At 41.3% G+C, this 25,752-nt stretch overlaps 1 protein-coding gene across 7 annotated transcripts in view; it reads left to right on the top strand.

The window, feature by feature from the left end:
- Positions 1-22,770, top strand: part of SLC24A2 (solute carrier family 24 member 2) — a 118,133-nt gene extending 95,363 nt beyond the window's left edge. For all 7 annotated transcript variants that reach the window (XM_033085418.2, XM_033085420.1, XM_033085421.1 and 4 more), the window contains 4 exons: positions 5,468-5,599; positions 13,255-13,344; positions 13,762-13,928; positions 15,839-22,770. In XM_033085418.2, coding sequence (XP_032941309.1) covers positions 5,468-5,599; positions 13,255-13,344; positions 13,762-13,928; positions 15,839-16,088 — 639 coding nt within the window. In that variant the 3' untranslated portion in view covers positions 16,089-22,770. The remainder of the gene's footprint in view (positions 1-5,467; positions 5,600-13,254; positions 13,345-13,761; positions 13,929-15,838) is intronic.
- Positions 22,771-25,752: the final 2,982 nt, after the last annotated feature.

The following is a 25,752-nucleotide window of genomic DNA, read 5'->3' as shown; positions in this document are numbered from 1 at the left end:
CAGCCAGGGAAGGTGCCCAGCTGGACCTGCTGCTTGTGAGCTGAGGATTAGTGGGAGATGTGGTGGTCAGAGGCCATCTTGGGCACAGACACCACAAAAGGAGAGCTTCTTTCCGTTCTTAGAGCTGTAAGGAGGGCAGTCAGCAGAACTGCTGCCTGGATTTCCAGGGGGCAGACTTTGGCCTGTTTACAGGGATGGTTGGTAGTGTTCCTTGGGATGTGGTTCCAAGGGGACAAGGGAGTGCAGGAAGGCTAAACATAGTTCGAGAAAGCAATCTTACAGGTGCAGGAACAGGCTATCCCCATGTGCTGAAAGAAGAGCTGTCTGGGAAGAAGACTGGCCTGGCTGAACAGAACTTAGGCTGAACTCAGGAGAAAAATGAGGGTTTATGACCTTTGGAAGAAGGGACAAGCAGCTCAACAGGACTACAAGGATATTGTAAGATTATGCAGGAAGAAAATTAGAGGAGCCAAAGCCCATCCAGAACTTAATTTGGCTTCTGCAGTTAAAAGACAATTAAAGGTGTTTGTAGAAATGAAAGGTGTTCTACAAAGACATCAGCAACAGGAGGAGGGTTAAGGACAATCTTCATCCTTTCTTGGATGCAATGGGAAATGTTACAACAAGGAATAAGGGAAAAGCAGAGGTATGGAATGCCTTTTTTGCCTCATTCTTTAATAGCAGCATTGGCTGTCTTCAGAGTCAATCAAACCCCTGGGCTACAAGACAAGGATGAGGAACAGAATGAAGCCCCCATAATCAAAGGGGAAATGGTCAGTGACCTGCTATACTGTTTAACACACATGAATCTCTGAGGCTGGATGGGATCCAGTCAAAAGTACTGAGGGTACTGATGGAAGTGCTCACAAGCTGCTTTGCATCATTTACCAGCAGTCCTGGCTAACTAGGGGGGTCCCAGTTGACTGGAGTTGGCAAATGTGATGCCCAGCTACAGAAGGAATGGGAAGGAGGATCCAAAGAGCTACAGGCCTGTCATGGTCATGCAGCAGATCACCCTGAGTGCCCTCACACAGCATGTGCAGGACATCAAGGGGGGGTTGGGCACCCAGCCTGGGTTTATCAAAGGCAGGTCCTGCTTGACCAACCTGATCTTCTTCTATGACAAATTGACTCATATAGTGAATGAGGGAAAGGCTGTGGATTTTGTCTACCTTAGTAAAACATTTGACACCATTTCCCACACCATTCCTCTGGAGAGACTGGACAGTGATGTGAGGTTCTGTAAGGCCAGATGCTGGGGCCTGCCCTTGGATCACAACAACCCCATGCAACGATGCTGCAGGCTGAGGAAGAATGAATGAAAAACTTGGTGATGGGAAAGGACCTGGGTGTCATTTAGTCTAGGTCTCCAGAGGTCCCTTCCGACCCTGACTATTCCATGATGCTGTGATTCTGTGCTGGCCAACAGCAGCTGAACATGAGCCAGCTGTGTGTCCAGGTGGTCAAGAGGTCCAGTGGCATTCTGACTTGTATTAGCAATAGTGTGGCCAGTGGGAAGCAGCTGAGGGAGGTGGGTTTTTCAGCCTGGAGTAAAGGATGCTCAAGGGACACCTTATTGCTCTCTAGAGCTGCCTGAAAGGAGGGCATAGTCAAGCAGGGATCAGCCTCTTGTCCTAAGTTGCAGGTGATAGGACAAGAGGAAATGGCCTCAAGATGTGTCAGAGAGGGTTAGATCAGATTTTACAAAAATTACATAATGGAAAGGGTTATCAAGCAAAAAATGGTTGTATCACCATCCATGGAAATATTTAGAATATGTGTAGGTGAGAATATGTGTCGGTGTGTTGACTGGGGACATGGTTTAGTGATGGAGCTGACAGAGTTAGGTTTATGGTTGGACTTGATGATCTAAAGTGTCTTTCCTAGCCTAAATATTGCTATTTGTGGAAGATGAAGAAATATGACATGATTGAATACTTAGTCTGAATGCCTGTGTCTGACCATAGCAAGGTGCTGGTGTAAATTGGGTTTTGTTCTGACTTAATACAGCAGTTTCTTTCTAATGGATTATCATCAGAGTTCAACATATCAGGTGATGCAGCTTTCCCTTTTGTCCAGTCCAGTATCATTGAAGTTAATTAGCTGCAGAGTCTTAGCAGGGAATAAATTTTGGAGTGGAGATGGGTAGGTAGAAGCACTTCAGCTGCCCTAAAGAAATGGAGATCTTTGCATGGTGGTGGCAGGTGTGTCATAAAGTGAGCAGAATATTCTTCACTTCTGTTAGAGGATGTGAGGGTCAAGGCAGATACCAGAATCTATCTAAAATGGTACTATCATATGTGTTTAGGCAGTTGAATTCCGGAGTATATATCATGTTATAATTACATTTTCTTCTTAACGTTGCAGAATATAATCATACTGAACATTGCAAGTACAGAGCTTTCATCATATAGATGGAAATAAAACTATATTTTCAGGATTAGTTTCTACAAACTGTGATAGTGCATATTCAGTACGTACATGGCTGGAGCCACAGACAGTGTATAAAATCTCTGCCATAAATCTGTGCTGAGTCATTTTCTGTCACTGCTGCTTAGTCCACAGCATGACACTTGCATTTGTATGGTTTTATAGCTGCCAAAATTATTTCCCATTCTTTTCTTTAACATCAGTGGATAATTTAGTATTTCTTTGAAATTCATGGAAGCTAGATCTACAAATACTTTGAGTTTCATTACTTCCACTGATTTTTGGAAGCTCAGCATTGAAAATGAGATGCCAAATCCAATTTACAAAACAGGAAAAGAATATCCATTCTGCAACACCTGTAATGTATCCTGGAGTTAAACTAGCAAAAAAAATGTTTTGACTGCACTGTGAGCGTGTGTTTGACCTTATGTTTTGGGGATAGTTGTCTTGGGGAAAGGGATGATGTAGGATAACTGGAAGGTAGGAAGACCTTGAACAGATAGATCAGGGTTTCTCAGAATGATCTGGCAATCTCCAACAGCAATTCTTTGTGGTTCTTTTCTACAGCCACTCATGCTGCATCTGTGTTCATGCACACCCAGAGGTGTTTGACTCAGACATCAGAATAGAAAAAGGCCCAGTGTTGAACTATAGTATTGCAGGAACCAGCATAGGCATTGCTGTCTAGGTATTTTTAAGACGCATATGCAAGCTCACACTAATGTAAGTTTTTGTGGTGATTAAATATAATTGTTAATAATGGCTAATCTCTAAAGATGGCCATTCAGGAAGTACTTTGCCGCTCAGTCCTGTTTATGCAGCAGTCACTTAGAAAGCTTTATTCCAGCTGAGTTGGCTGATTGAATTACACAGAGGCCATTCAGAGTTACCTAGGCAACCCTTCAATTGGTCCTTTTGTGATCCAATTTTATCACAGTCATCATATTTCAAAGCTGAGCCTGTGTCTCAGGTTGATGTTCCCACCCCAAAAGTATCTGCCATGATGGAAAATGAATGGATTGGGTTTTGGGAAGTAGCCTCACAAACTTCTCCCCCTGCACAGTTCCTCTTAAGTCAGGCTTCAGTAGATTTCCAGCAATGAAGTATAGTATGTCTACTTCAGTGAAGAGCAGAAAGCTAAAGGCAAAAGCTAGCCTCTTAAGCTGCTTAGGAACCTCTGAAGTACTGTGTTGAGTGCTACAAATTGTGGTCATACATTTTAAAATAATTTTTAATGATTATAACTATTATGACCTGTTCACTTTACTGTTGTCATACATTCGTGCAACTTGGGAGTTTCACAAAGTATAGGGGTTAGCAAAATGTCCTCTGTTGACATTAACACACAACTCAAAAGTAGCTGCAACTTGTCAGTGTGTCAAGAGGTAAACAGGAATTTGCTTCCAGTCCATTGGTATGAGGTGGTACCTTCATAGTGAAAGATCCCAAGCTAAGAGCTGAGCTTGTTTCTTTAGATATTGATCAGTTCTGGTAGTTGAACAATTCAGAAGTTCACAATAATGAGCAATAATCAAGACCAGTTCTTCAAAATTAGCTGTAAGTAGAAAATGTTATTAACAGTATCAACATATGGTGACATTTCATCAATAAGTCTTTTGCTCAGAAAAGAACAACTGGTGTGGTCATTTAAATGATTGCTTCATAAAGCATTATCATAAATTTTATGTAAGCAATCTTAATACGGGGCAATAACTGAAGAGAAACATTATAAATCTATAGGAGGGGTAACATGCATATTGTGGAGATGTTGCAATTATTATCTTTTTTCAAAAATAAAACCCAAGAATACTACCTGAAGAAATCATCATATATCACTCACACTGTCAAACAGTTTTCACTGGGTACTCTTTTTCAGACTCTTTTAGCTTTCATTGAGCTCTAGATACCTTTCCACGGTTTTAACAGCATTTGCATGACACAAGTCTATGTGAAAGTATTGTTCAGGCCATTTTTTCAGCTGCCTGATTCTGCAATTTATGTGTGGTTCTGGAGACATCACCTACCTATGTTAACAATTTTAAAGTTATTTTAATGCATGCATGCAAAAGGCTGAGTCATGCCCATCATACTTGCTCCATTTTGTTAGCAGAAGCAGTCTAAGGAAAGAGAAGTGTGTGGCAGCCAAATATTTTCTGTCATAGGGGAGGATTCCTATACGCTTACTCTATAATAGGTATGAGAAGTGGGCAGCTTACACATGAATGGAAACTAGGGACTGGTGTGAAAATCAGCAACACAAATTGGAGAGGAGCATTTTAGCACCAAGTTGTTAGGAACACTGCTGTGTTGTGTCTGGTCTGAACATGAGGGTCTTTGGGTAGAGACAAGGAGAAGCCCTTTCCTTGTGTGGACAACCCAGCAAGTGTTGGGGCCCAGAGAAGCTGGGCCATCTCTGTCCTTGTTGGTGTCACAGTTTGAATGGGCAGAGCCCTGAGCTGCTCAGTCTGACCTCAGCAGCTCAGCACTAGAGCTCCACAGGTACCTGAATTATCCTATTTCCCTGTGGAGAAGACAATACATACATACATATGCATATATATTTAATAGTAAGGTTTTCAAGTTACTCACTTAAGTTATATACATGCCTGCATCATATATGCATGTCTGTGTGTGTGTGTGCGCAGGCACATCTGTGCACACATTCTTGCTCTTGTCTGTGTGGCCAGGCTTGATGCAGCCCAGATGAATCTTAACCCCTGACTAGACTAGCCCACATCCGAAGGGAGAGCCATGGGAACACTTGTCAGAGACACCCTCTGCATCCCAAGGGACCAGCCACATTGTCAGCAAATGGACATCATCAGGCAGCCTGTGCTGTAGGGATACCTCGCAGTCTGGCCAAAGTCTTTTTTGGTGTGTCCTAGCTAACGTTGCTAGGTAAGTGTGGTGTTAATGCAATATTTCCAGGCGCCATAGTTCTCCCTGAAACACAGCACTGTCCTCAAACTCCTTTGGAAAGAATCCCTAACTTCATTCATCCAGTTTGATAATCTGCTCACTAGAGCTTTTCTTACAGAATGAAGAGGATGAGGAGGAGCAGCCTCTCAGCCTGGCCTGGCCTGAAACCCCACGCAAGCAGGTCACCTATCTTCTCGTGTTACCCATTGTTTTCCCACTCTGGGCTACCCTACCAGATGTCAGAAAACCTGTAAGTAACTGTTGTTGTAAGTCAGTGTGTCCTGCACGAGATCATGGATCTCTAGATAAATGCAAAAAAAGGACTAGAGCTATAAGAGCTTTTTAATTGTTTCTTCTTTAAAGAAGAGGGTACAACATCAGTATTCAAATCTTCAAATGCAAATGGGTCTTTGTGAGCCACTGGTAGGTAAAAGCTCTGTAAAGATTATAATTTGTATTCACTGGTACTTTATGACATGAAGTGAATGATCTGAAAAATTCTTTGGGGCCTGCACGTTTGTATTTCTGAATCTCTGCTGAACACATGAGTGCTGAGTATCTGTCTATCTGCAGTGCCCTAAAGGGTATGACTGGAAGGATTTTAGACCTCTAAACTTTTTTTGTAGTTCAAACATAATGATATGCATTTCTCTTAAATTTATATTCTAATAAACCTTTCTCTTTTACCCATAATCTTATAATTTTCATACTAGGATAAGATCTGTAAGTCCTTTCATGTATAAAATACTTGCTAGTTTTTTCCTAAACACAGCTTGAAGTAATGTAAGACTGACAAGTTAGCAAGGCTCACCGCTTTTATACTCACATATACAAATAGACCTGACTGGGAAGGCTCATGGAAAGTAAAAGAGAGAGCATCAAGAGCTGAAAAAAAATTGTGATGTTTTAATGTCTTTTCCTTTCTGGATCAAAAACAGGTTTAAAACTGCTGCAAGAGAGGCATGCACAGCATGTAAGCCTGCAAATCAACACCCTGAATTCTTTCTTCCTCCTCACACACAGTGAAAAATCTTTCCATCCCACACACTGAAAAACTGCAGTTCAGTGCAAGAAAGAAACTAAAATAAGATCTCTGACTGTTTTTAGATAAAAGGTTCCAAAGGCTATAAAGTGATGTTTTCCATTCTGATGCTTTTTCCCTTCTCAATCTTTAAACTTTCATTTTCTTAAAGATTACAGAAAACTCTGGAAATCACTTTTGTTTCATAACACAGAACATACTGCATGAATTTCAAGATTGTTTATTTCTGAATTTATGCCCTTCTTTTGTCATTCAAAACTATCCTTGTAATTTTTTTCATAATTGTGTTTAAAACGAGTGAGAAATATTTATGGGCATTATTTTGAATTTTGAAAATGTGAACATAATATAAGCACACCTGTAGCTTTATCCAGTATTCTGTACTGTACAAACGAGAACAGTTTCGTAAATAATAGTTTTGGAAAGTGAATATCTTGATAAGTTGCCTGCAACTGTGTGATATGGTTTGATTATTAACACTAATACCATTCACAACAGAACTCCATGCTGACATCCAGCAGCTAAAATACCCCACCATACCACAAAAGATAAACATGGTTATATATGCCAGATAGGCAAGTGGACGACAGAGTTTTAGAACTCCATTCATTGAAAGCAGTAGTTTTATATACAGACTATTAATTTTTACAGACTATTTTATTAAACTACAAATAATGTAGTTTGTAATTACATACAGATAAACAGAAGAGGTAATGGGCTGTGTCAGGATGACAAGCTGCTTACTTTGAACATTGCTGTCAAAAAATTAACCAGATGATTGCATAAACTATCTAACATTTTAAGTATGCTTCATTAATGTGTTTTCAAAATAATATCTTATATCTGTGTGCCATCCCCACTAATCCCTTCCTAACTAAATGATGCCTGCTATCACAGCTCAGCATGTGCATAAGAATATAATTTTCAATGAAATCTGCGAGACAAAAGTTAAAGAAAACCTAAAATAATACTCAACCAGACTTTTTAAATAGGCCTGCCATCAGGGGCTCAATTTGCAAGTGTGGTAATTTTAGTCAGAAACCCAAATTCTGCATCAGGGTGCTCAGATTAGCATATGTATATATAAAGTACAGTAATTTCACGATTACAAGCCACACTGACTATAAGCTGCATCTCCGGGTGTCGGCAACATTTCGTTCTTTGTCCATACATAAGCCGCACCTGATTATAAGCTGCTCTGTCGTTCGCAGCGAGGACCCACGTGCAACAAAGTTGCCAAATAGTAACAGAACCGTGGGATCACGGGGTTTACTGGCTTGGCTTGGGCCGTGCGGGCTTGGCTCACTTGGGGCTGCTGACGAGGCCAGGTGGCCCAGCTCGGTGGGGCCACTTGGGGCCGGCTGCCGCCGCTGCCAGGCTCGCTTGCCCCGGCCCAGCGCTGGCCCGTGGTAGCAGGCAGGGATGGAACCCGCCGGCACCCACGGCGTTGGCGGCAGGCGGGGATGGAGCCTGCCAGCACCCACGGTGGCGGCGGCAGGAGGGGAAGAAGCCCCTCCCGCTCCCCTGGCAGCAGGCGGGGGCGGAGCCTTCCTGCTTGTGTGGCGGCAGGCGGGGGCAGGAGCCCCCCGCTTCCCCCCCGGGCTGCGGGGATGGCAGCAAGGAGCCCCCTGCCTCCCTCCCCCCAAACACTGCCAGCACAGAGCCCTCCTCCACCCGCCGTGAAACAGAGTAACCAATTTGTAACAATCGCACAGTGCCGGGTTTTACTGGCAGGTGCTCGGCTTGGCACCCTGACTGGCACTTCCGGGGTTGGAAATTTCAGAAAATTTTTCACATATTAGCCACTCCTGAGTGTAAGCCGCATTTCTGGAGTGGGAGCAAAATTTTAGTCAAAATGGTGCCGCTTATAATCGTGAAATTACTGTAAATGCTTGTGTGCTGTATACTGATTCGAAAGACCATATGGAGCCTTTGGCATCCTCTGTGGGTGTCCACTTTTCAATTAGTTCTTCTTTCCATCTAGTCTCCACACAAAGGAGATACATTTAGCTCCATGAAATCCAGAAGCTCTTGAAAAAGTATTTCATAGAGAAGGTCTCTGGTTCTAAAGTTAGCAAGATCCTGCAGCCTTACTATGCTCTGGTGCACACATATGCAGATTTTTATATACTTGGAGTAGATTATGCATTAGTTCAGCTAACTGTCAGCTTATTGACTAGCCAAGATGTTTTAATGTGTTTAGTGCCTCAATAACACCTGCTCTCAGTGTTAAGCCACTATATATTAAAATCCTTACTATAACATCAATAATGTTGTTGGCATATCCCAGAGGTAGGTGTGTCCTTGGAGAATTTCTTTCCTGAATTTTTGCTCAGGTGTTTTGAACAATAATGGATATTTTTCCTGTACTAATGGCTCGTTTCCCCAGTGGCTCTGTAAAGGTCACATGTGTAATTGCCTACCTCCTGGTGTAACAGATATTGAAAGACTGAAAGAAAAATTATATGACCTAGGTGCCCCAGTAAGTCAGGAGCAGATATTGCACACAACCTCTTTTATTGTAACCTTAGTCCACTGTCCATCCCTTTGTACTACAGGCAGGAAAAATGACTTTTGGGGCTCCAGTCCTGCCATCACTAAATCCATATGGGGGAGTTCCTTTCTATCTCTGCAAATTCCCATTAAAATGAAGAGCTACAACTTCCATGAACTCTTGTTGCCATACAGAGATGTACTGTTACCAAGGGGACAAGGACAACATGTTCCTGTACAGATCCACTTAGAGGAGCAGGTTCTGAGTAATCAGAGTTAAGCACTGTTAAGTGTGAAAGAAAGATCAAACTTTGCAATGCAGATACATTTATGAACAAGACAAACATGTTGAATCATTCAGGTTAAAGATGTTGGTAATAATGCTGGCTAAAATTAAGAGTTACCTTCCAAATTATTCAGCACACACTACCTTGCAGGATCAAGCTCTAAGAAGAAAGTCCTTCATCCCTGGACTATTTTTGCTACTTATAGCCCTGTTTTTCAGACACTGACATTAAATAAATACATAAAATTGTATCAAGAAAAATGTTCTTAAGTTTTCTGATAGACAGAAACAGTACCAGTCCATCTAATCTACAGTGGAACTACAAAATCCTTTTGTTTTTGTTAAAGGAAAATAACATACGAACTGAATGAGCCATGGCTTCTCTCATTTGTTACTAGGACCACAAAAGAGCCAATTGCTAATAAACTCTGCACTCTGTCTTTACAAGGCAACCACCACAACAACTACTGAAAAAGGTGGAGAGAAGTATTGCTGTCTGCTGTCTCTGACCAATTATTCTAGGGAAATGATTAGAATTGGCAGCTCTCTGTATTTCAAAGAGCTAGGGAGTAGGAACTGCATAAATCTCAAAAGAATGCTGAAACTAGTTACAAAAAGAAACATGATGATTGTTATTGTTACACTCTGAAATAAAATTCAGTGTACAAAAAGAATCAGCATTCTTGTTATGGCATTTTAAAATTTCAATCTATATGCAAATTATATAGCAGCATCTATGGAGTCAATTTTTTATTTCATCACCTGTAAAATGGACAATCTTTAAATTTTGCTCTTTCTGAATTTAAATGTTCTCCATTTTAAAATAGGTAATTTAAGTGTTAAGCCTATTAAAGTATCTTGGACTGCTGCTTATCAGTTAATTTTAGTGGGAGAGGATTAGCTAAGACAGGCAAGGAGTACACATGCTGCAAAGTTACTGACGAGTAATTCTTAGCCATCCAGATTCCATGGGTGTCTGACTCAGATAGGCAGTGTCTTCTTGTTTTGCAAGAACCATTAGGTCTATATAATCACACCATCAGAGAGCTATTACTGACCAGTATGACTCTAGTTGTATTAGTTTTGCTTAAACTAGTGTATGCTTAAATCCTGAGTTGTGCAGTGATCATTCAAATTACATTGCTGCAAGGTGCTCTGTGCAGATTTTGTGACCAGCCAGTTCCAGCAAGTTTATTGCTTCATTGTCTCATTAACCATATGTCTTGCCAAAAGATCATAGCTTTTACAAGGAAGATGAAAAATGTTGAAAGTTGGAAAAGTTGACTACTAGGAATGGTGAAAACAAAGTGCTAGCTGTTTAGTTTTGAAAGAGGAAATTATTATTTATATTCATTTATTTCTACAAGTCTTAATTCTGCTCCTACTGGTGGCAGATCATTTTAACAACCATCAGTATGTTTCTTTCAAGTTGTGTTCCTTTTCACATTGAGGTGTTCTGTCCCCCAATGCATATAAAATTTTGATTTTAAACTTAAAAGTCCATCTGAGTAGGTTTTAAATACCATAAGCTGATTATCATATTTTCTGGTTTGATAGAAATTTAGACTCTCTTTTGAAAAAGTAACTCTGTAATGAGTTGAGAAGCAATTAAGAAATAGATCAACCAAAGTACCCTGAGTAGTTCTAAAAACAGTGCTTGTGACAGTAGTGGGATTTATATGAAAAGGATGTTTCCAAGTGCCATCTTGGTTATTTAAGGATAATTAGTTTAAAACACTTACTGGACCACTTCTTTTACTCCAACAGAAGTTCAGTTATTTATATTATGAGGGAGTTTGGAATCACAGATTCATAAAATGGTTTGGGTTGGATGGGAACCTTGGAGATCATCTAGCTCCAACCCCCATGATACACACAAGGACACCTTTCCCTAGATCTGGTTGCTTAGGGGCTGGTCCAGCCTGGCGTTGAACAATGGGGCATTTGCAACTTCTCTGGGCAGTCTGTTCCACTGTCTCACCATCTTCATACTAAAGACTTCTTCCTAATGTCCAATCTAAACCTACTTTCTTTCAGTCCTCTTGTCCTGTCACTACATGCTCTTGTAAACAGTCTCTCTCCATCTTTCTTGTAGGCTCCCTTCAGGTACTGGAAGGCCATAATTATGTCACCCCAAAGCCTTCTCTTCTTCAGGCTCTACAATCCAAACTCCCTTAGCCTTTCCTCATAGAAGAGGTGTTCCATCCCTCTAGTAGTGTTGTTAAATCTGTACCATATTTAATGTGTGTTCCTGTGGATATTCAGTTGTGAAATTGTATAGGTCATGTTAGTCAACATGCTTTGCTTTCAGGAGGACATTTAGAATTATGCAAAGTACAGACAGGGAGTGAGTGAGTGCTCTGTAGCACAGCCAGGAGCTGCACCTGCCGCTGGAGCAGATATGGACCTTCTATTTGTACCATGATGTAGATGAGTGTGCACAACTGCCATTGCTGACTTTACCCTTTTTACATAAGTTAATGTCCCAAGCTCATTCCAGTTACATCAGCAGAAAGTCTACACAGTCTCACTGAGCTACAGGCTCATTGTTTTCAGCTTCAGCTGGAAAAACACAGTGACATTCCTGCTTGAACAGCTCTAATGGCCAGCCCAATGCACTGATCATCTCTTGGTCTACAGCCACCATGTGGTTCCGTGGTGATCAGTTCCTAAATGAAGCTGTTTCATAGAGATGCCTGCTGAGTTTGTTATGTAAGAAAATCTGGCTGTGCAGCTCTCTAAACTCCCTAAAAAAGAAGTGTTTATTATGGCTTGAAAAATCTGAATCAGAACAAATGGCACTTTCTCTCCAAAAGTCACACTGGGGGAAAGCCCTGCAATCACATCTACTCCTACAATATCTGGGAATGATCCACAATCTTATGAGCCTCCTGGTGCAGCGGAGGCATGACCTACAATGAAAGGGCACAAAAATTATGGAGTGGAAGTGGATTTAGTGAGGACCAAATGAGAAGAAGTACTGCAGGACTGAACAGCAGCCGAAAGAGGCTTTCAGAGTGGCATAACTTACTTCCACAAGCAGTCCTGCTGGTTATTCATGCAAATTTATAGGACTCTGCTAGTCGTATGTCAGAAATCATCTGGGGTAAGATCTGCACTCAGAAGGTCAGTGACCATAAAGAAAGATAGTAGAATTCATTTACAGGACAAATTTAAGTACTGATTTGATTTAGATAGTGTTTGCCTGGTGCAGTACAGCAGTTTTGTTTCCTTCCTTTAGTATTAACTTGTTCTCCTTTTGTTACATATATTCAGTTAGTCAATAGGAAATAAGGAAAATGTAAAGATTGGAAAGAACCAAAATAAACAATTAATCTGAATATAACCCATTCATTACCTGCAAGAACACTGTCTGTTCAAAATCTGACACTAGTAAGGGAGACAGTGAAAATGAAAATTCAGTTATTTTGGTGTTATACAAAGTTTTTAATTCATTGAAGGGCCTGACAGTATGTTTTGCTTGTTTTTATAACATTAAATTTCTCTACAAAATGAAGCATGGAAAATACATGCTTAACATACTGAGAAAGTGAGTAGGTTTTACAAGCAGAGTAAATAAATTTTAGGTGTGCATGTTTTTAGCTCTACCATATGGCAGTCTTTGTTATATTGACTGTGAAATTTGTTGCAAAAAGTTACTAATATAGGAAGGAAAGATATGGGCACCTGTGAAGCAATTTGAAAACGTTCATTCTGAAGAAGCATGAAATTATTAATAATTTAGAATTCAAACCACTATTGAACTTAACACATATGCAAACTGCATCGTAACAAATTATTGCAAAAATGACAACCCAGAACTTGCCATTCATCGTGCAAGTTCTTGTTTTATGACTGAAGCAACTGAAAGAATGATGCATAGGCAAGTAAAGACCAATGTCAGGGCATCTGTTTCTTACCTTTCTTGACAGGTATTTTGATCATCATCTGATCATTAGAATAGTTGCTTAGAACAGGCCATTAGAGAAAATGATAAGCCACTCTCATACTGGGAAGCAATTAAGAGTATGGCATGTCACCCTTCAACACAGGTTTTCACTGTTTCTCCTTGTTTCTGTTTCAGACATCAAGAAAATTTTTTCCTATCACATTTTTTGGCTCTATCAGCTGGATTGCCTTCTTTTCATACTTGATGGTCTGGTGGGCACACCAGGTGAGGAGGTGAAACTGGTACAAAATAAAAGCCCTGCATTGTGTTTTGCAGTGTAAAAGATCATTTCTAATCAGAGTCCATCTATCCCATGCTGGGTGCTGCTTTGTTTTGGGAGCTGTAACCATGGATGAAGTAAATCAGTACTTACTAAATGGAAAGTAGTTCAGAGAGCTGTGGTTGGCCTGACCACAGGACTTGATCAGTGTTTTAAAATCAGAAGCATCAGCAATTGACTGTCAAGACCTTATGCTTCTATTTAAAAGTCTTAACTTTCTCCTGATACTAGTATTTCTCAGATCTTGCCTGGTATTCTCCAAGCTAGTGGGGAAGTCCAGGACAGCTGAAAACATTTCTTCACTGCAGGACACTTTTTTCTGTTTGTTTTTTTTTTGGTTTTTTTTTTTTTAACCTTTCTAGGTTGGAGAGACCATTGGTATTACTGAAGAAATCATGGGATTGACTATTCTAGCTGCTGGCACATCCATTCCTGACCTTATTACCAGTGTTATTGTAGCACGCAAAGGTCTGGGGGACATGGCTGTATCCAGTTCTGTTGGAAGCAACATATTTGACATCACAGTGGGGTAAGTTCTACACAATAAAGTTGTCTACTTTAGACAAGTTTTTTGTTCTTAGCACATTGCTGTGGTATTGCCCACAAGCAGCAATCTTTAAAAAGGAGAGTGATGCAAATATGCAGCAAATGTTACTGTGGCAAGCACAATTTTATCGATATCTTCATGAAGAGATGTTATAAATTTGTTGCCTAATCCCTGCTTTGATAAATTACAGATAGGCTTAGGCAAGTGAATTACACTTTAAAATTGTGCAAAGGCATTGTTCTGAAAGGGAATTTCTAAGCTTTTTATATTTTTATGAGGTTGCTATTTGCTTTCTGCTACCATTCATTGTGCTTATACTAGAGCTTTCTTTATAAATGATGATCAGGAACAATTCATTGCCTCTGCAGTATTCAACATGTTTGCTGTAATAAAAACAGAAAGTCTTGTGTAACTCATTTAGGCTGCTGTTGACAAGTGATTAATTCTTTTCCTATACCTGACAAGTCCCAAATTACAAACCAATCCTCTGTTAACAAAAGGACCCTTTTTATAGCTCTGACAATGTGAAGCTACATGAGATTGTGCAGAAATTTTCTATTTACACTTCACTGCTTCATGGCACCTCTAAGGTAATGATTTCTGACATAATGTTGTAATTCAAATTCTTTTTTTACCTTTTGAGACCAAGGTAGATCAGGTTCAGAAGTAGTATAATCTATGCCTCAGTGTTTCAAAAACGTGTAGGAAATACACAGATAAATTCTGGTTTTGTTCCTACATTCCCATCTTCAACACAGGATAGAGATCTGAAAATCATGTCCATACTTTCAGTTTCTCTATCTTTGGTTGTTTATTGCTATCATACAAACAGAAGAACAGGTCCAATCATAGTTACAGTGTTAGACAGCCTGGTTGTAGGCGAGATCATGGTTTTCACAGCTGGAAATATTCCAGCAACTGCACAAAGGTACAAAAAAGGATTCTGAAGTTAGAATGTATAGTAAATATCTTTTTTACTTTATGTGTTAGCTAATGTCAGTACTTTAGACATGGTAAGAAAACTTGGCCACTTTTCTATTAATTCTGAAGCATTAAGTCTTTGAGATATCTATATACAGCAAACCCGTAAAATACATGAAAACTATGTCCTTCAACTTGGAGTACAGAGGATGCGTTACAAAATTATTTCTCTTTTGCAGTGTTTCTTACTTTTAAAAAAATGTTTAATCTTTCTGACAATGGAAATGGTTTTGTCCTGCACCAGTCTGCCACATTTACAACAGAAATGGCACAGTTGAGCTGTAGACTGGTGTAGTTAGTGCTGCAGCTGTAAGAAATTATTCTCTCCTGAGCTGCTTATTCAAAGTTTTAATGTTGTGAGCTTCTGACAACTCACTTCATGCTTTCTAAGCCTGCTAAGCTCCAATCAGTCTTAAATATTTATTTCAGCTTGACATCTTGCAGAGGGATATTGTCTCCTTCCATGGCGTGAGAGATGAGAAATGCAATGACAGCAAACACAGAAATAGAAGTTAAGCTGAAGTTCAATTGAAGTTCACAGTTTAACAGAGGTTTATATGGTAAATGTGGACAAATATATTTAAGGGTGAAATTTTGCAGGCAGTGCCTTGCAGAGTGCTGGTTCTTCATGGCAAGGACTTGTGTGTATGCAACTCACCCTCCTGTCAGGCAGGCTCTTGGAAGGAGTGCAAATAGCTTCTGCAGATGGTGTGAAATCTAGAAACAAATGAAAGGGGTTTTCCTCCTCACAGAGGAAGATGATTTGCCAGCCAAAGGAAATATAATTCACCTCTTCCTGCTTCACTTTATGCAGGAAATGTTTGGTTGTGTTTTGAATTGTCACCAGAAACTTCCTAGTGCTCCCTTCTGGACTTGCAATATTTTAAACTATTTTTTCTGTTTCTTAACAGCCTTCCTCTTCCATGGCTCCTGTACGCTGTGGTTAACAGCTTTGCCCCAGTGACAGTCAGCAGCAATGGTCTGTTCTGTGCGATTGTCCTCCTCTTCATCATGCTGCTCTTTGTCATCCTCTCCATTGCTTCCTGCAAGTGGAGGATGAATAAAATCCTGGGTTTCCTCATGTTTGGGCTTTACTTTGTGTTCCTGATTGTCAGTGTCCTTCTGGAGGACAAAGTGATCCAGTGTCCTGTCTCCATCTAGTGGGAAGTGCTGTTTCTCGACAAGAAAAAAAAAAGTAAAGAAAAAAAAAGAAAAACAAAACATATATATTTATTAAAGAAAAGATACATATGTTAAAACAAAACAGCAAAAAGAAACCACAGTGGAAAACTTCAGTGGGAACAACCCATGGATCTCTAAATTTCCTCTTCCTCAATTTTAAAAGAGTGAAAGAAAGGAAAGGGTACAAAGGGTCGATCTCAGAGCTGAAGAATGGCTGCTGCTGGACAGTGCAGTTACGCCTGAAGGGCTGAGTCCAGGTGCACCGAGGGTTTCTCTGCTGCAGAACATCCTTGCTGCTCAGTACTGGACATGCTACGTACGCACGGCAACAGTGAAAATTGCCGCTTCTCCTCTGCCTACGGTACATACCCGCAGACTTCTTGTTCCCTGTAGTAGTATGCACGGACACACAGAGTGCTCATTCTTAAAGCTCTCCTCTTCTAAGGGGAATGCTAATATTAACTTTGTGGAGGCACCACCCCCCACACACTCTGGTACAGGATTTTCCGGCATCCTGCTGAAACTCCTGAGTGGAAAGTATACACCAAGTGATGAGTCAGAAACAGGGAAGGACTTGTATGTCTCTTCATGTAAGTGAATTTATATGATGTGATTTCAGCAAAGCCAGGGAATTCATCAGTCTTTTTGATCATCTGCATCACAGGTCTGTAAAGGCAATCAGCAGGATGTTAATGGTGGTTTTTGACATCTTGCAAAACTCCTCAGGTTCCAGAAACTCTGTCTCTGGCGCTGAAGGAGCCATGATGCCTGACCATTTTGTAACTGGTGCAGATTTTCATTGCATTCTCATGCAAAGACCAGAATGGGGATAATCTTTCTTCTCTAATAGCAACGCAGCATGCAGTGACATCATACAGCTATGTGAACACACCATTTTTTCTAATGCAGCAATATCAACAGTACCAATGGCTTTCAGATGCTGTTATGAGTTTGCCTTTTCATGCCAGAATAAAAAGACTAATTTGCTTATGCATAGTATTTCATACAGAAAATAGAAGTAGTTATAAAGTGGCAGCCTAATTGCTAAGTGAATATATACTTTATAGGCTTTCACTATTACTTGGAGTGTAAGGACCTTCACAGCTACATATAGTTATTGCTGGAAGAGATCTCCAGCTGTTGTATAAAGCTGGGGCAGTTCACATTTGCTGTTATAAATCTTGAAACTAGGTAGGAGAAACACAGTTTAAATACAGTGGAGCTGCAGGAAACTTACATGAAAATTCTTCAGTATTGCTGGAAGTGTGCATGTCTAAAGAAACTCAGGAAGGAGTGAAAATGCAACATCCTTTTTCTGAGATACTGAGAGAAGGAGAAGGTCCAAACCTAGAGAAAAAAAACCAAACAAAAGAAAACCAAAAAACAAGAAGGGAAAAAGCAAGTAATGTGCATGTTTCCGTAGTTTGGCTGATTTTTTTAAAAATGAGAAGACTAGAAGGAGTGTTAAATTATTTCAGATAATCGTCATTTGTTTGCTCAAGTCTTTTGTGCAATTAAGAGTTCATGAAGTTTCAGTGCATTTCTGTGACCTGTTTCAGCATTGTTTTATATGTGTATTGTGCTCACAATGGCAATGTCATTTTCATATCTGTGTAACAGAAGGCTCAGAACATTTTGTTTTGTCTGTTTTTCTCTGCTCCACACTGTTTGTTTCTCACTTATCCCCTTTGTCCTTTACTGTTTTCCTGTTATATGTGTTTGTATGTAATGATGTATGATTAGAAAGTAAGGACTTGACAGAAAACAATGGTAGAGAAAACAGTACAAAATATTAGGAATATTAATATTATGTGATATCATGAAGAAAAAAGTGAGATGTTGATGAAATAAAGGAAGGATACTAGGAGTTGCAATGTCTGCTACTCATATATTGTCCTAAGTCCTAGTGACGTACAGAACCAGTATTTGATCTTACTCATAAAACAAGCAACATGTCTCACTTCTTAGTGCTTTTTAGAGTGAGCTTCTCACATTGAGAGCAAAAACTTGTCTTTGTATTCAAGTTCCTTCACTGGTGCAGAATCCCTGTCTGTCTTACTGATAGTGCTGCCCGTCTCTAACATTTGTTCTTACAGGGGTGCGATGGAAAGGTGGGTGTACATACATAACTGTGGTGCCCTCTACTGACAGAACAGCGACCCAAAGCTAATCCATAACCCAAATTCTGACCTCAGCTGAAATGGGCGTCCCAAAGTACAAGAGTCACCAAATGCTTTTGTCTCTGATGACAGTGCTCAAAACAGGCAATCCTTTCCCAAGTAAGCAAAATCAGATATATACTGATCTGAAGGAAGGGCTGTGTATGCGGGCATTTCCAAAATTCTGTGATGCCCAGATTCACTGATCTGACAGTTCAGATAGAGAAACCAGACCAGAGTCCAATCTCTGTTTAGTACACTACTTTATTTTTTTTAACCCCCACATTGGAATAGGAAAACTCCTACCAGACCTTCAGAGCTCTGAGAGCAGTCAGGTGAAGTCAGGGGGCATCAGCAGCAGAGACTGCTCTCCCACTGAGGGCAGGTAAGGAGTAGAGACTAAGTGGCATCAAAGCTTATAGGAAGACCTTTATGTGTACCATTATGGACTGGTATCCTGTAATGGCATTTCTATACAGTCCTAAAATGTGTCTCGTTTCTTTCCCATGTCTCTTTGTCTCTATCACATATTTATCTTAGAAAGTATTACAAATAACTTTTTCTCCTCCCGAATAAGATGGCTCCACTGCCTTGTATCTGTTGGGCAGATAATTTTTCAAATGGTTGAGTAACTGTGCCAGTGGTACCTGAAATCTAGAGGTAGTAGGACAGATTTCAGTTGTGTGGTGATTTCTGTGAAGGCTGTCTGTGAACAATGTTTGTACTTGCCAAGGCAGCTTTCTACTGCTGGAGTAAACTGTTCATGGATAGTTGGATGCGGATTCACTCTTTGATTCCAAGACAACAGCTCTGCTGGCTGGTAGAGGAAAAGAGGATTGGGATGGAGGGAGAAGCTTAGTCCCTTATCCTGTAGAAGGAATTCAATCTTAAAATGCTGAGAGAACAGTCAAAAGCTGCTCCAACCCAGTGACTGGATGTCGGTGAGTTGTCCAGGCTCAATGCTGCCAGAAATGCACACACTTGCTGCAACATTCCTGTTTTACAGTCTCAGCAAACTTACCAGCATAAAGTGTTTCTCATTGCTCATAATTATTTCAGTGTGGGCTCATGAACTCTTCTCAATGTTGCACACCTAGAAGCCAAAATTCGGTTTCTGTTTTCTTCAGCCAAAGTTCTGAATGACTTCACTAGGGATCAGTCCTTCACACTGCCCAAATTCTGCAGCAAGCTGGTTGGTGTTGAAAGCCTCTTCCACCTGCCTGCATGCCTGTGCTCACTTACACAATTGATACCACTGTCTGCATAATCCTTATGAAGTATAAATGAATAATTAATAGAAAAATTGGCATTATGATCAAGTCCCTGTTCTAGCTTAGCACTTTCAGGACACCAGCATGGCAACAAAGCAAGAAAGATAAGAATGCAACTTCAGATTGAATAACCAATGCTCTGTGGCACCATCATCACTGAATGGAATCAATGTTGAATTTGTGGAAGGGATTTCTGGTAGCATTTGAATAGGATCATAGTTCAGATTGTAGACAGTTTTAAAGGTTTTCTGCACTAACTTCATTGGAATTAAATATGACAACCCCATTTGTACAAAATACCATTGGAGTTCCTGTTTTCCCACTGCAGAAGCCACCTGGTCACAACTTGGTAAAAGCTAAAAAGTGTGATTAAAAGTGTGGTGAAGATTCTCTCCTTAAGAACTAAATGTAGACATGGAAAAAATCTTTCAGCAAAGCTCTATGTATTTTAAATTAACTATTTTACTGAAAGCTAGTGCTTTCTAATAGTGCAGACAGGCTCTGGTGTCTGTATGCTTCTGCTTATGTATCCAGTTGATGTGGCTGACTGCATAAACTTCATGAAGCATAAAGCACAGTGGGTGACAAGCAATCTTATCTAGGTGTCATTTGTTTGTAATAGCAAAGAACCTACCATATAATTTCCACATATACTACTCTGAAGTAGTTTATGGTCACTGTCACTCATGGTACTGTTGTGTGTGGATATGAAGGTCCACAAAGTGGTAAGTTAAACGTAGTTAATCCAAGTACTGTGAAAAAATAGATGCTTAGAAATATTATTAATGTTTGGGTGTTTTTTAAGGGATTATTTCTCTGGTTGTCTTTTACTTCATTACATGTTTTGCAAAAAAAGGGGATATTCAATGTTTTTTTAATTACTATTCTTTCAGCAGTAATTCCTTAAAATAGCATCTTGTGGTCCATATAACTTATGTTCTGAGTCAAGTATGAGTCTGTATCAGATGGTTTTCTTTATTTATAACAAGGAAATAATCCCTTCTCTAAGAACTGGCCCAAAAAAATACAGAAGAATTCTGCCATTAACATGGACAAGACAGAGACTTTTATCTTAGGTTCCCATGTTTTATACATGCAGTTACACAACAAACTAATTGTCCTGGGAGCTAGGAACAAAGAAAAAAAACCATTCACATAATTCGTGGAATTTTTACCTCTTGTAAATAACAATGACACAACTAACTGAGAAATAGGCTTTGAGCAGGTAATTATTTTTTTTTCTGCTATTCCCAGAAAGTTAAATGGAAGAATTTGCACCTGTAAAAATACTTGCAGAAAGTGATTTTGAGATTATCAAATGGGATAGTTTGCACTCAACGCTGTGGAGAAGAATCCTACTCTGTACTCCAACAGCCATGGGTTTCATTCCTGGTTGATGTTAAAATTATCTTTCTTAGGTCTGTTGCCATCAGTTACAGGAATATCAGTATTGAGGTATCCATCATTTCCATTGGAATTGGGAAGAGTCCCTTCCCAGCTGAAGTTCTGCAGTTCAGTGCAGCCATCAAATACACAGTCACGTGTGGCTCACAGCCCTGTGGTTCAGAAAGGCCATCCTGCAGGTCTGCAGTGCCAGATGCCCGTGTGCAGCGTCCCTGGGCTTGTCTGCCTGGATGGCTGCAGGTAGTTTGAGCCTTCCCCTGCCCGTGCTCCTCTCTGACCGGATGCAAGCCGTGTCTTCTCCAGAAGTCACGTCCTCACATGAGCATGGCACTGAGTCCGTGCTCCAGCCAGCCAGGCACAGCTCAGCCCCAGCCTACAAGCCATGACACAAAATTGGCCATATAATCCCACATGAGCCATAAGTGAAACAGCCCAGGACAAGACTGAGTAATTCAAGATTGGTAAATGAACTGTACATTCATGTAGATTTATTGTAAATTCACCACTCATCAAACACAAAACCAATCCCAACAATGAAATTTGTACACGTTTTTAAAGATCGTGCACTTTACTTTTTTATTTTTATTTTATGCCACATAGTTGTCTTAATGCAAAAAGAAGCCATAAAAAACCCAGAAGACTAGTATGGGGTTTCTAAGTAAGGGGATCATTAATTTTGAAGTAAAGAATCAATTCCATGTCTCTGTTTAAAGTATAATGTCAAATACTGACAAACAAATGTACAGCAAAGCAGGATCTGGTTTTGCCTTAGTGATGCTGTGAGTAAGTTGGGGGAGTTTGCTCCTCATACTCTTGAGTTTTCCTGTGGGGCTGTACAAAATGCTGCACACTACCTTTGCAGTAGGGACTCAATCCTGCTACTCTTGTTCACCCCAGGAGAAGAAATAAAATGCTTATAGAGTCAGGCCCAATGAAGTAATTAAATCATTCTGCTACTCTGATATTTCCTCCCACAGAGATCACAAAAAGAAAGCTCTTTATGTTTTAGTAAGTTTATAAGACATGAGTTGCTTCTGTCAGGTTTTTCAAAAAGTTTTCAAGGTCAGGTTATCCAATAGAAGTCAATTATTTACTTTAATCCCTTATCAAAATTAAGTAATGCCAAAGGACTTCACTTGGTTTTGTGTTCATTCCCATTATCAAGATCTCTGTTGCAGTTTTAATTTTGCAGTCCTGACTCTGGGGAGTTGACTTACATGAATTAAAATTATTTCTGTCACTTAAGATGGCAAGATCAGGACATGGTATTGCAATGTGAAAATAGTAGTGTGTTATAACTGACAATCAGATGCTATTTTTGTAATAAAGCATGTTTAGCATGTTTGTTTCACTTTGTAGTTTTCATACTATTATCATCCCTCATTTTCAGCCTATTGTAAGAAAAATCTGAAGTCCCCCATCTTTATTAATTTCAAACTTTAAAAGTAAAAATACATTGTCACATATTTTTTATTTTGCAAGTCCAGGCAATTCCCTGAAAATGCCTGTTTTTCTCATGTGTTTAAGTGTATGGATCATTATTCACTAGATGATACTCTTGTATGTCTGAATCAGTATATTCTCTGTGAATAGAAGTTTGTATATAGTATGAAAGTTACCTTTATTTGTACATAGGCTCTTGGAAATAATCCCTTCAATCAAGGTCCTACTTCACTATCTACAGAATGTTTCACTGTGGCGTGTACACTTTCTCACCTTACCACATTAATACAGAGTTCTTAATATAAATCACTTAATGTAACTGAGTTGTCTAAGCGTGAATAACAGTAACAACAATAAATACTAATAAAAATACTTAAAAGTGTATCAATTTGCTCAGTATCTTTTGTTTTAATGGTCTTGGGCTTGCTATTACTCTGAAAATAGTATTTTATCTACCTTCTCCGAGTGATGATCTGCAGTGCTGCTCGTCATTATTGGTGTTCAAGCTGCAGTGCTTCTTGCCTTTTGCCATGTCCCAGTGCTACCATCTGAGTAAGGAAATTGCCTGTCTTTCAGTGAGCTTAAAATCTTGTTAGACAGGGATTTTTCATCTGCAGCCCAATGTGAATCCAAACTACCGGGAGCTGTGTGTCTGGAGCCCTGTCGTTCTGTTCTGGATCAAGTTCCCTTACATTTCTTTACTGATACATTTATCACAAGATGTTTTGAATGCCATTCTTTACTTTGACACCTTGGGTAGACTCCAGGCTGCACAGTCTGTTGTCCTTGCCAGCAAGGCTTTTCCCTTTTTTAATTTTTTTTAGTCTGTCCTTGGGTGAATCATGCATTTAAATAAAAAACTGATCTGCAATAAATTACAGCAAAAGAAAGTCAAAAACACTAAAATTTTCCTACAATCAACCAAAATGTATGTCTTCACAAGTTACAAAGCACTGCATTGCACATAGACATTATTTATTACAGTAATTTCACAACTATAAGGCGCACTGGAGTATAAGGTGCACTCCCGGGTGTCGGCAAATTTCTGAACTTTGTTCATATATAAGGCGCTCCGGCACATAAGCTGCACTTTTTTTTTTGTGGTGAGGATCTGCACACAACAAAGTAACGAATTAGTAATGGAATCACACAATCATGGCATTTAATGGCTTGGCTCGGGGCCGGGTGGGCTCAGCTCGGCTTGGGGCTGCTGCGGGCTCACACTTCCGGGTTGGCAAATTTCCCAACTTTGTCCATATACAAGGCGCTCCGGGGTATAAGGTGCACTTCTGGTTTCGGACCAAAATTTTAGTCAAAAGGGTGCGCCTTATAGTCGTGAAATTGTAATATTTCTCCCATAGTAGCCCCAGGAAGTCATCCTCTCCAGTGAATTAAGGTGTTTTTTGTGAGGTATCCTGCCAACACTGAAGGTAAGAGCTCAGAAGAGAGGTTTTTCAGTCATCTTTAACCTTTCTCAAGCCTTAAAATTTTAGATTGGAAATAAAAGAAATTTGCAGATAGCCTAGGAGCTGAGAATGGTGATTGTCCCCAGACATCCATGCCTGCCAAAGTTGGTGTAGGCTCCAAGTCACAGAGGCACATGTGGAATGTTTCAGAATTTAGATTGGAGATGGAGTGTTTGTAAAAAGATATTTAGGCTTTATCTGAGAAGTAAACATGCATACATACACACAGAGGTGTTCATAGTTTTGTTCTGTGGGTGTATGTTTTCTTACCCCACTCCTTGCTAATATTTGATCCCTTCCTCAACTGCAGTGACTTTTATCAAGTAGAGGATATTAAATCCTTCAGTACCACAGCAGGTCATGACATTATCTGACTGGGTTGAACAGAGAGAAAAGAAAAACATATGATATACAGTAATTTCACAACCATAAGGTGCACCGGACTACAAGGCGCACCTCCAGGAGTCGGTAAATTTCACAACTTTGAACATTATATAAGGAGCACCGGACTATAAGGTGCACTTTGTTTTTTGTGGCGAGGATCCACTGCCGGCTCGCCCCATACGGCTGATGGCCTGCCCCTGCTAGCTGCGGCCTCCGCCTGCCCCTATTGGCCGCGGCCGCGCCTGCACCTGTGAGCTGTGGCACTGCAGCCCCACCTGCCCCTATAGGCCACGGCCCTGCTGGCCTGGGCCCGCCATGGCCCCCCGCCTGCCCGTGCTGGCCACAGCCCCGCTGGCTGCGCCTGCCCATGCCGGCCATGGCCCCGCTGGCCCCACCTGCCCCTATCGGCTGCAGTTCCGCGGCCCTGCCTACCCCTATCGGTGGCGGCCCCATGGCCCCGCCTGCCCCTATCAGCTGCAGCCCCACCGGCCCCGGAGCCACAGCCCCACATGCACCTGCCAGCTGTGGCACCGCAGCCCAGCCTGCTCCTATCGGCCGCAGCCCCGCTGGCCATGGCACCGTGGCCCCGCCTCCCCGTGCTGGCTGCAGCCCCGCTGGCCCCGCCTGCCCCTACTGGCTGTAGCCCCGCCTGCCCCAGCGCCACAGCCCCACTTGCACCTGCCAGCTATGGCACCGTGGCCCCGCCTGCCTCTATCAGCCGCGGCCAGCCGGCCCCACCTGCCCCTATTGGCTGCAGCCCTGCTGCCCCCAGCACCATGGCCCCGCCTGCCCCTATCAGCTATAGCCCCACCGGCCCTGGTACCACGGCCCTGCGGGGCCGCCCTCAGCTCGGGGGCGGCGCGGGGCAGGGCCACCCTCGGCTTGGGGCCGCCCTTGGCTCAGGGGCAGCGTGGGGTGGGGCTGCCCTCGGCTTGCAGCCTCCCTCGGCTCAGGGGCAGTGCGGGGCGGGGCCGCCGTTGGCTCAGGGCCGCCGTTGGCTTGGGGGCGGCGCGGGGCCGCCCACTCCCTTCCTCCCCACACGGCTTCTGCTGGCCGGGGGCTGCCCGGTCCCGCCCCACCTCGTGGCTCGGCTCACTGTTCGCACTTCCAGGTTGGCACATTTCCCAACTTTGTACGTTATATAAGGCACACCAGACTATAAGACACACTTCCGGGTTCGGACCAAAATTTTAGTCAAAAGGGTGAGCCTTCTAGTCCTGAAATTACTGTATATATATCCACCACAATCCTGCCTGGGGGTATGAAAGCAAGTTGCCTTACTATGTGTCCACAAGCAAGTGCTTCACTGCCTTACCTGTAGTGCTGAAAAAACCATTCACTATCACTTTTTCCTTAACATGTAGTTGCATTTGGAGTGTTTATCGACAAGGAGAAAAGCAATGTGCATGTTAAAACTGAGTTTGAACTTTGCTTCCCTGGAAAGACTTCAAAACAAGGAATTTCTTTTCTGTCAACACATATCTCAGAGAAATAAATATTTGTGCCAGAAACTTAA

Source organism: Catharus ustulatus, chromosome Z (genome assembly GCF_009819885.2).
Source record: "Catharus ustulatus isolate bCatUst1 chromosome Z, bCatUst1.pri.v2, whole genome shotgun sequence".
Lineage (NCBI taxonomy): Eukaryota > Metazoa > Chordata > Aves > Passeriformes > Turdidae > Catharus > Catharus ustulatus.
Note: the sequence above shows the minus strand (reverse complement) of the source record. Positions and strands in the feature narration are given on the sequence as shown.